This window comes from Malaya genurostris, chromosome 3, assembly GCF_030247185.1.
Source record: "Malaya genurostris strain Urasoe2022 chromosome 3, Malgen_1.1, whole genome shotgun sequence".
NCBI classification, from domain to species: Eukaryota; Metazoa; Arthropoda; class Insecta; order Diptera; family Culicidae; genus Malaya; species Malaya genurostris.
In genome coordinates, this window is record NC_080572.1 from 129325874 (window position 1) to 129337154 (window position 11281).

An 11281-nucleotide genomic window follows, 5' to 3' on the forward strand; every position below is an offset into this window, starting at 1 on the left:
TCTGATTGTCATAGGTAACAAGTGATTTGCACGGAATTCTTGTATCTTGACCGAAAATCACATAAGAAGGTATAGGCTTCTTCAAGTGTATGCGTAATACACGTACGCCATTTAGAATACCGGGGAACAAATTCTTCCACTTTTCTTTTTCGATAGAGAGAATCTCTCCGTATTGGGACATAGTTTTGCGAATATAATAATCGGTGACGCTCGAGTGAAGATCATGCACACGCACTTCTATAGCACTATCATCCATATATACTGGAATGTTGTACCCAATGTTCTCGTGTTCCACATAGTGCACATTGTTATTGTCTTTTGCGAATTGAATTGCATCCAACTCTTTATAAAACTGGATGTGAACAACATTATTCGTCTTATTGCCTTGAAGTAAATGCACATGTTTAATGGCCAGCTGCATTTGCTCCTTAAGCAAACCATCAAGTTCTCGTAGGTCTCGAAGGTCGAATTTTGCACTGCCTAAAGTCAACAACAATTGTATTCTTTCGTGTCGGCGGTAGCTTTTGTTCGTTTGGTTCACTCATTTTCGAGGTCTATTGTTCACTACACAATACTGTACTTGGTTTCTTCTGTTTCCAACGTAAGCGGTTTTGTTTATCGACTGACTTGGAGGAGATGTAAAACCGAACTGACGCAGCAGTGTTGATGTTTTGCGTTGTGCAAGTGTCCACGCATCTTCTACTCGAGGGCACTCGCAGAATTTGTGTATCAGCGTTTCTACCGAATTGTTGCAGTGTATACAGTTCTCACCGTCAGCTCGATGGAAAATGTACATAAGTTTCCTATGTTCGGTATTTCTATTGACTACAAGGAACAGATCACTCTTTTGTGCAGACGACAAGCCTCGGGAGTGAATGTTGGACCACGTCTGTCGCCAGCTTGCGTGAGGATTTTCTCTTTCTACTCTTGGTACTTGTGTACCTGTTCTGTAGAAATTGTGAATAGTACTTGCAGATAAGGATTGTTGGATATGCATTGGAATTATTGAGATTTGTTGGACTAATTTTAGGCAATGGCAGTCCGCTGGTTTGCATTAGGACAAAAAGGACTGGTAGAAGGGTAGATAGTCGATTTCTATCAAATGGCGATTAATGAGCAATGCTTTACATTTAAAAGCCGGGAGATGAAGGTTCAGACCCCCTTCCTCTCGGTCTCTTGCTAATTGCGTCATAGGTATCCTAGCTGGAATTCCACGCCATAGAAAATTTCCCATTGACGAGGTCAGTTTTCCAACGTGAGTGCTAGATGGTGGAATGATATATGAAAGGTACCAAATGCGAAACGTGACGAACGTGTTGAGTAGAAAAACTTTTTGCATCAGTGTCAATGTTCGCATCGAGTGTAACCACAAAAGACGTGTGAATTTTCCTACCGCTTTGTCCCAGTTTACTTTTATCATTGTCCTAATAGAATTTGTAAAAATCACTCCTAGTATCTTAAAGGTTTCTGCAGTGTGTAGCCAGGGTATGCTGATTGGATATCCATCTATGAGACCGATGTTGATGGAAGTTGTTTTCGTCAAATTCAGCTTGGCTCCCGAAGCTTTACCGAAGAGAGTAAAGACGTAGAGAATCTGCTCTATCATTGGGACTGTGGTTGCAATGATGCTGATATCGTCTGCATAAGCGACGATCAGGTCGTCTCCACACGCGTGCTTTAGTTTATTTAGGAGGAGTGTGATATAGAGAGCGAAACACAAGCTGCTGATTGGGTTTCCTTGTGCTACTGAACGTTGTATGGGAAAGTTGCGGGGTAAAGTTTTACCCATGCGTCTTGTAGTTGCATTTGACTGATAGTAGTTTGAAGTGCATGGCTCTATTATTTCCTGTACTATCACACTGTCTTAGTACGCAATTAAAATCACCTGCTAGTATCACATGACCAGTTCTGTGTCGTAGATAATACGCGATGGTGTTGTTAAAGAATCTCTCACGTTCAGTTCTGGCTGTGGATCCAGAAGGCGCGTACACATTGCATAACGTAGTGTTTTGTATTCGTACAGCTCCGCTTAATCGTCCGTCTATGTTTTTCTCGACGTGTGAGAAACGAATGTACTCTTTCAAAGCGATTGCTGTTCCCTTTCTGGCGTGATCTACGTTGGATATTATATTGTAACCGGGTAGGCTCAGTTGTTCGTTTTCAACCTCTTAAAAGGGAAGCTTACTTTTTACAATCTCCTTAATATCGTTTTCGTTTTTGAACCTACACGCGGGCGACTCTGACTCCGATTAAAACGAACACGTTGTAAGAGCAAATTCAGCAGCTGCGAGATTCATATGGGTGGTCTATAATATAACTGAAACTGAAACAAACGTATCCCCAGCAAGCCGTTCTAGTTTTATTTATTCGACCAGTTCTTCTGTCAAATTTAAAACTGGTCTACGATGCCGTTCTATTTTTTGTATATTTGAAACACGAGTAAAACACTGCTGAGGCTGCCAGTTTTTCTTGTTATAAAATCCAGGTTTAAATTTTGTAACTGACATAAATTATGCATCTAGAACTAAAACACTCCTGAATATGCTCTAAGCGCCCTAAACAACAACTCATGAAAAAAAGAAAAAATGAACAAACTCGCATGGATGCGTGGTGCAACCCGAGAAAATTTTCAGAGCGAAACTACACGATTGAAATCCGATCTAGCGACCCCATGTTGCTAAAACAAACACATCAAACGTTTTTTGGGCGACTCTGGGTCAGCTCTGATCAATAAACGAAAACGGTATAAATTGAAGAAATTATGACAACATGAATTTCAAGCAATGCGAAGAGATGCAAAATCTTTCAGAAATAAACGTGAATTGAATTACTGTCATCCCCCTCGAGTAAAAGTGAGCTTGCATATTGTTGACATCATCTGATTTTATTGTGTGCTGAAAACCTATAGTGAAACCTCGAATGGTAAACTTACCTCCCATATGGTAGCTGCTACCATCTTATTTTTCTGAGTGTTACTATGATGATAAATTTACCTTCACTAGTTAGCGCAAGAACTTTGTTTTTGAACGCTTGTAGACAATTTCTTGAGGAATAATACTGTTCCTATAAAAGTGTAGAAAAAACGTTACATAAAAATTACTAATAGAAGTATTTACACAGAAACTTAACGGATAACTCAGCAAATTTTTCAGCATATCCGCTAAAGATATTCATGTGCCAAGTGTTTACTGTGTGGGTGCAAACGAGTTTATAATAACTAATGTATAGTATGCCATGACAAATTGCGGTAGACATCATTGCACCAGGTCAAGCGAGCTGTAACAGAATTGCTTTGGACATTTCACCACGAACAACCTTACAGGTAAGAAGTGTACCGCTCTGGGTGATTCCGTTTCCGATTAATAGTTATAAAATGCACATTTACGATGCTCCGAATTTAGTTATCCATGTTTTGAAACAATTTGCAACATTTTTTCCTTTATCATTATTTCTTATGAAATTTACTCACCTGCAATACCAATGCTGAAGTAGCGCCTTATTACAAAATTAAACACTAATACAAGATATCCGATTAAACACTAATACAAGAACCGATCGCAGTACTCTTAACAGTCCCAAATCTATCGGAGGCGGAGTGCTCGTTGCGGTACATAGACGTTTCGAAGCGCAGTTGATCGAATCAACGCCTGGTAGTCGTGTCGAGCAATTGTGGATCAGTGTCAAGCTCGCCGAGTTCACACTCTTCCTCTGCGTAGTGTATCTTCCACCTGATCGATGTCCCGATCTTGCTCTAATCAATGCTCACATAGAGTCCCTTCATGAAATATTTTCAACTCACGCGCGTCCAATCGACGAAATTTTAATCGTTGGAGACTTCAATTTTCCCGGAATCAAATGGTAAGAAACTTCCGGTGGATTCTTTTTCGCTGATCCGACGCTTTCAACGTTCCATGTTGGCATTACGACCTTGCTCGACGGTTATAGTGTGGACTTACTTCGCCAATCGAATCCTGTTACCAACGAAAACGACCGAATGCTGGATCTATGCTTCTCGAGCAGAGCAGATGTTGCACCTATAATTAGTGCCTCACCGTTTCCTTTGGTCAAATCTGTTCGACATCACCCGCCACTTCATGTTGTGCTCAACTCTAATCTTCCACCAGATGGCTACAACACGACCGACATCATCAGCTATAATTTTAATAAAGCTGACTACACTAAAATGACCGACTTTCTAATACATATTGACTGGGAGGAAATTCTCGACAATGATGGTGTCAACGCTGCTGTACAAACGTTCTCTAACGTCATGAGCTACGCGATTGACTTCTTTGTACCAAAACGATCCAAACGGCTTTCCCTGCATCCACCATGGCAGACCACCGTAGTGAGACAACTGAAAACGACTAAAAGAGCCGCCCTAAAACGGTATTCAAAACATGGAGGATACACACTGCGTAATCAATATGTCCAGATCAATCAATTATATAAGAAAACTGTCAAGCGTTGTCATGTCAACTACTTGAAAAATGTACAACGGAAATTGAAATCTAATCCGAAGTCTTTTTGGAAACACGTGAACGAGCAAAGGAAGGAGTCTGAGCTACCTTCTATAATGAAGTTTGGAGAGTTTACTGGTTCGTGTAAGCGGGAAATCTGCCAGCTTTTTTCGGAGAAATTTTCTCGTGCCTTTACAAACGAAACCTTAAGCCCGCAACAAATTACACTCGCCGCGCTCAACGTTCCAGAATCTAATAATTCTTTGAATCTCATTCATATTGACGAGGATTCGATTCGGACGGCAATCGCTTGCATGAAGTCGTCTACCTCCTCTGGCCCTGACGGCTTACCGGCAGTTATATTGAAAAATTGATCGACTGGTGTAATTGCTCCCCTTTGTCGACTATTTCGGATGTCACTCTCTAAAGAAGTTTTTCCCAACCTATGGAAATCTTCTTTTATGTTCCCAGTGTATAAGAAAGGTGACAAAAAAGACGTGAACAATTACCGTGGCATCACATCGCTTAGTGCAGTTCCTAAACTGTTTGAAAAGGTTATTCTGGCACCGATTTTCAACCACTGCAAGCAATATATTGTTGACACTCAACATGGTTTTATGCCCAAGCGCTCCACAACCACGAACCTATTGTCATTCATGTGCTACGTGACTGATGGTATGTCAAAAGTCTTACAAACAGACGCTATTTACACCGATCTCTCTGCTGCCTTTGATATAATAAATCACAATATAACAATTGCTAAATTGGAAAGACTTGGATTCGGCTCTAACATCCTTCGGTGGCTGCATTCATATCTTGTAGATCGTCGTTTAGCAGTGAAAATCGGCGATCACGTTTCCAATGAGTTTATCGCTTCGTTCGGAATTCCGCAGGGTAGTCATCTCGGGCCTTTAATATTTTTACTGTACTTCAACGACGTCAACTTTACTCTAGAGGGCCCAGTCTATCGTTTGCCGATGACGTTAAGATCTACTATTACATTCGAAGCCCAGAAGATGCAGGTTTTCTTCAACGACAGTTGTTGAGCTTCGCCGAGTGGTGTAAAGTAAACCGTATGAAATTGAATCCTGACAAATGCTCGACCATCACGTTCTCGAAGAAGAAAGAGCCATTTCATTTTGATTACTTTCTGGAAGGATCCCCGATAGTCAGAACGACGTGTGTTAAAGACCTTGGTGTCTTTCTCGATGAGCAACTGACATTCAAGCAACACATCAGCTATATCGTTTCTAAAGCTTTTCGCAACCTAGGATTTGTAATGAGGATGGCTAAACATTTTACAGACGTGCACTGTTTAAAATCTCTGTTTTGCTCGCTTGTTCGTTCATCCTTGGAGTACTGTTCTGTCGTTTGGAACCCTCACTACATAAACGGAGCTCATAGAATCGAATCGATACAACGCAGATTCATTCGCTTCGCCCTACGGCGCTTACCGTGGAACAATCCTCACCAACTACCAAGCTACGTAAGTCGCGGGTTATTAATCGGTCTCGATACACTACAAGTTCGTCGGGATGTTGCACGTGCTTTATTGATAGCAGATGTTCTGACCGATAGGATTGACTGCCCTGCTTTGCTCCGCGAAATTAATATCAACGTCCGACCCCGGGTTCTTCGCAACAGTGCATTTCTTCGACTTCCTTTACGACGAACTAACTACGGTGCTAACAATGCTATTATTGGCTTGCAGAGATCATTCAACCGCGTTTCATCAGGATTTGACTTCAATGTATCACGCAGTAGGATACTTGGAAATTTTTTATATATTACTAGAAATTATCATTAGGACCATATTGTGTCTGTTGATTATACCTAAATAAATAAATAAATATCGCAATTTCGTCGTTGAAATATGAAATCTGCCGCTGTAATGGAACTTTATGTGACATTAAAAAAAGCGAACGCATTGATTGACCATTTGTATAGTCGTACTAAGAAAATACATAGTCGGTTGAAAAACACCATACGACGATATTCTTTCTAACACATGGATCAATAAGTCCCGAGACTAAAGCAGAGATGGAGCTCGTAGTAAACCAGTAACCACGTCTTTCTAGAGTACTAACATTTGCTTGAAACGGGTCAAAATTTTAAGTCGATCCGACCAGAAACAGCTGAGATATCGAGGTTGGAGTAAAGTCGTTTTGTAGTTTGTTTAAAAAATGGAAAAAATCGAGTTTCGTGTTTTGATAAAACATTGTTTTTTAATGGGTAAAAACACCGTGCAAGCAAAACAATGGATTGAAAAATGTTATCCGGACTCTTGTCCATCAAAAGCAACGATTTGTCGGTGGTTCGCCGAGTTTAAACGTGGTCGTACCGTCGTACGTGGACACAAATGACGCGGAACGCTCGGGTAGACCTGTGGAAGCCGTTACACCGGAAAATGTGAGTGAAGTGACAAAAATTATAATGAAAAATCGTAAAGTGAAGCTCCGTGTGATTGCTGAGATTGCTGTGATGACAAATATCATATGGAAATGTATTTACTATCCTGCATAAAAAAGTTTTTTTCCAAGTGGGTGCCGCGATTGCTTTCGATGATTCAGAAAGCAGTTTATCAAAAAAAAAAAAAGAAACGTTGGAACCATTGTATCACCCTAAAAAGTGATTATGTTGATGAATAAAAAAAATTGCAAAAAAATGTTGTTTCCATTGTTAGTCTCGGGACTTGTTGATCCATGTGTTACATACATTATGTTGATATGAACAATATGTACAGTGCTTTCAATCTTAACAAGGAAGGCATATTTGTATTCTTTCGATAGTATGTGATCGTACGATTGGTCGATACAGACGTAAACAAGTATTATATTAATATTTCGCATCAATAGACAGTTGTTAAGATTTACTTAGGTAAAGGGTTCGGATGATTACAGTACATGAATGTTCATCGTTCATTCAAAATATCCAGCGAATTTTGAGAAATGTTTATTGACAAGTTTCAGCAATATTTTTTGATTCATTATATTGATAATTAATTGTACGTCATATATCTTGGAGTAGCACTAAACTTGGCATAACTTTTAATAACTTTGTTCACGGCTTCCAAAAAATCTTTTTCTGTTGCGACTTTACGTCGAGCTCTAATAGCAAACATCCCTGCTTCCGTGCACACTGACCGAATTTCCGCTCCCGTTGAATTAGGGCATAAGCGAGCAAGTAGTTCAAAACGAATATCTCGCTCAACGGACATAGAACGAGCGTGAATTTTTAAAATATGTGTTCTTCCTTCCAAGTCAGGTAGACCAAACTCAACTTTGCGATCCAATCGGCCTGGGCGCATCAATGCAGGATCAAGGGTATCCGGGCGATTAGTAGCCATAAGAACTTTGATGTTACCACGCGGATCGAAACCATCCAACTGGTTTATCAATTCTAACATAGTTCTCTGCACTTCGTTGTCTCCGCCAGCACCATCATCGAAGCGAGCGCCACCAATAGCATCAATTTCATCGAAGAAAATTAGGCATGCTTTTTTCGAGCGCGCCATTTCGAAAAGTTCGCGCACCATGCGAGCTCCTTCGCCAACATATTTTTGAACCAATTCCGATCCAATTACACGAATAAAACAGGCATCAGTACGATTGGCAACCGCACGTGCACAAAGGGTTTTTCCAGTACCAGGAGGACCAAACAAAAGCACTCCTTTTGGCGGTTCTATTCCAAGATTAACAAATTTTTCTGGATGTAGTAAAGGAGTTTCGACAACCTCACGTAGTTTCTCTATTTGTTCTTTGCAACCACCGACATCGCTGTATGTGACATCTGGTTTCTCCTCCACTTGCATCATGGTTACAGTAGGGTCGATTTTAGGAGGAAGCGGAATGTGAATCTGATATTTGTTGCGATCCACTCTTGAACAAAAATCAATGCTGATAATCGTGTGTTGAAAAAAAAAATCAAGTTATCTTACCCAACACGCATTCCTTCCTCAATATCGGTTGGTGCTACAGAATCAGCCAAATCCACCACGAACTTTGCAAATTGTTTCACATTAATAATGTATTTTGGATCATCTGAATCGGCATTAATAATCTTTGTGCATCGTGCAACCTGCAAACATCATATATTACCCATTGAAACATTGATCACCTTGATTTAAAAATTGGATCACCTGTAATGGTTGTTCATTCTGAAGAATTTGTTTATCTGCAGCCAAATCCCAAAGAGCAGGCGGAGCTAAACCAGTATCGCTTTCTTTTATACCAGTCAATTCGTTTACTTGTTTGATAGATTTTTGAATGTCATCTTCAATCTGCTTAATGGCTTTGTGATACTGCCCTTGCCCCTGCAAATAATTTTGAGGTTAAACTGTTTTTATTTGCATGTCTTATGAATCACTTACGTATGTTTTCAAGAGTTCAATGTCCACATCATCAAGTGCTAAGTTTTATAAAATATTAAATAATGTATGTTAATAAATAATAGTGGTTGGAGGATCTAAAAACGACTGTACCTACCTTCGATTTCAGGCTCAGCATCTTTATAATCTGCCTTCACTTTTCGCATATCATCTCCTAAATGGTCCGGCATGCTGTATTTTAATGCGATTAAGACAGAATATCAATAGTAATATATTTTTCTAGCAGCAAAGAAATTTCTGCAGTAGCAATATTTCTGCACCAACAGTTCAACAAACGATTACAAGCAAATTTGAGGAATGATTCGCCTACAGTGATGCCAGGTAAAAAAATTGGAATTTATTTAAACTAGAGTCCCTGTTTTATTTAGAGTCACGCCAAAGATGAACTCAAGATTACCCGCATGGCGTTTTGGCTACCTGTGGGCAGCCATGGGAACCAAAAGGCTGCCAGAACCGATTCAATGACGGCTGTCAAATCTAATTTGCAAAACATAGTCGCCTGTATCTTAGTTAGCTAAGAGTTTTTATTTTTTAATCTTCGCAGAAAATGTCAGATTGCGGTTGATGAAAAATGGGTGAGTTAATTTCAATTATACATTCGATTGGATGTGAAATTTCTATTTCCATTCAGAACATTGCAATAGAATATGAAATTTTCATTCTGTAATTTGTTCCATATTTACTTTTATAGAAATACATTATTCGCATGAAATACAGAATGGAAAATTCACAATCGATCGGAATAACCTAACTGACTTGATTCCAGTCAATAAAGTACTACTAGAGTCTTGTGCTACCCTGATACTATGTACAGTAAAGGTTCAAGTTTAAAGAATACGCGTATCTGGAATTCGAAACTCTTCGACTATACTTCAAGACCGGCCGCACTGTAAACAGGTGAGGTGATTCCCAAATGTTTGATCACCAACAAAAATCCTCCGTTAAAAAAGAAGCACGTACATATTTATCGATCAAATCGAACTCTAACAAGGTGATATATTATCTTCCGTATTGTTTGTTATTGTTGGCTAATGGGCATTTATTTATTGAAATAGTTTTTTCAGAAGCCCATTCGATAGTAAAGAAAACAAAAGCGACAGTACTCGATGTTGAAATTATCATGATTTGTCACTCAGGTGATTTGCTTTCATCACTACACTGAAATAAAAATCATTTTTATATTCATTAGATTCGTCATATGAATCGTATGCATCGTATAACTCATTGAAGCCAAATGGAAATTTATATTTTTTATTAAGAATGTACATGAAGTTTAAATTAGTGTAACAATAATGAATTGATAAGAATATCACATACAATTTATATGAAAACTCGATAGAACTTATCCCATTTCATAATGTATGTGGTGAGTCCTCGATATTATTCAGCTGCTTCAGGCAGTTCACCTTTGATTTCTGCATCATAAAGCAATTTATAATCGCAGACACGTTAGCTCTTTCAACTCCCATTAAGGATATATTTACGAATCATGAAATAATAAGGTATGTTTCATTTTTTTAGTAAAATGATTTATTTATTTTTTAATAGCTTTGGGGTCACAATTCTTTACCGTTAATATCAGAAAGTGCTTTCAGAAATTCACCAGTAGTAAAGCTCGAATCCTGAAAGAGCAGCGCGATAACAGAAAATCACCGATAGACGTAAGTATAAAAACGAAATTATTATATAATGATAAAAATAAATAACAAAGTTTTTATAATAATGCAACTATATTTTATTGCAGCTTTTGATTCCTCTTAATATAATAAGCCCATTGTTTTTTAACAATATTGCATATTTGCACCACTTGTTTAATTCAATAGTAATCATTTGATCTATAGTACTGGTATATGGAACTATAATGGCCTGTATTAAAGGATATTTATAAATGTTATACAACAAGCCATATGTTTTACATGAATCTATCTATATAAATTCTGATTGAATAGAATATGCACTTTATAAATTGTCCCAATATATGTTGTGTGATTATCTAATAGTTGTTATGGGGGGTGCTAATAAATTTTATTGAGTCTGTAAATTCCATTCGCTATATGAAATTCTTATGAAAATAAGAAAATTTTTATGTTTGACATGATATTGATACACCATGTAATTTTCATTAGAATTCCCAATAGTGCAAATATATTAGAATATCATATAATGTGAAAATGAGAATTTAAGTCAGTGTAGATTTGAATACTTTTTCGACGGTTCAACGCAACATACCTGTTCGCACATGCTTAACGGGGGCACTTCGCTCAACTCACTCTACCTGAGTGATTTAATTTAATACTAAAATTAAATTTAAAGAATAAAAATAATGTAAAATAAATATATAAGTTTACGATGAGTAAAGATCCGAAATTGAATACAAAATCTAAATAAACAGGGGAGAAGGACAAGAATAAAACGGTTTTCTTGTGGTTATCTT

The 11281-nt window shown here is 38.3% G+C and overlaps 1 protein-coding gene and 1 long non-coding RNA gene across 2 annotated transcripts; one reads left to right on the top strand and one right to left on the bottom strand.

The window, feature by feature from the left end:
• Nucleotides 1-7370: 7370 nt before the first annotated feature.
• LOC131437011 (26S proteasome regulatory subunit 7) lies at nt 7371-9155 on the bottom strand. Its single transcript, XM_058606048.1, has 5 exons — nt 8945-9155; nt 8830-8867; nt 8599-8772; nt 8398-8537; nt 7371-8338 (listed from the first exon to the last, which is right to left on the bottom strand). Exons 1-5 carry the CDS (start codon nt 9015-9017, stop codon nt 7459-7461), a joined length of 1305 nt encoding a protein of 434 aa, XP_058462031.1. The 5' UTR covers nt 9018-9155; the 3' UTR covers nt 7371-7458.
• A 141-nt stretch (nt 9156-9296) lies between these two features.
• LOC131437012 (uncharacterized) lies at nt 9297-10081 on the top strand. Its single transcript, XR_009230685.1, has 3 exons — nt 9297-9422; nt 9539-9838; nt 9903-10081. It is a non-coding gene; the product is annotated as an uncharacterized LOC131437012 (long non-coding RNA).
• Nucleotides 10082-11281: the final 1200 nt, after the last annotated feature.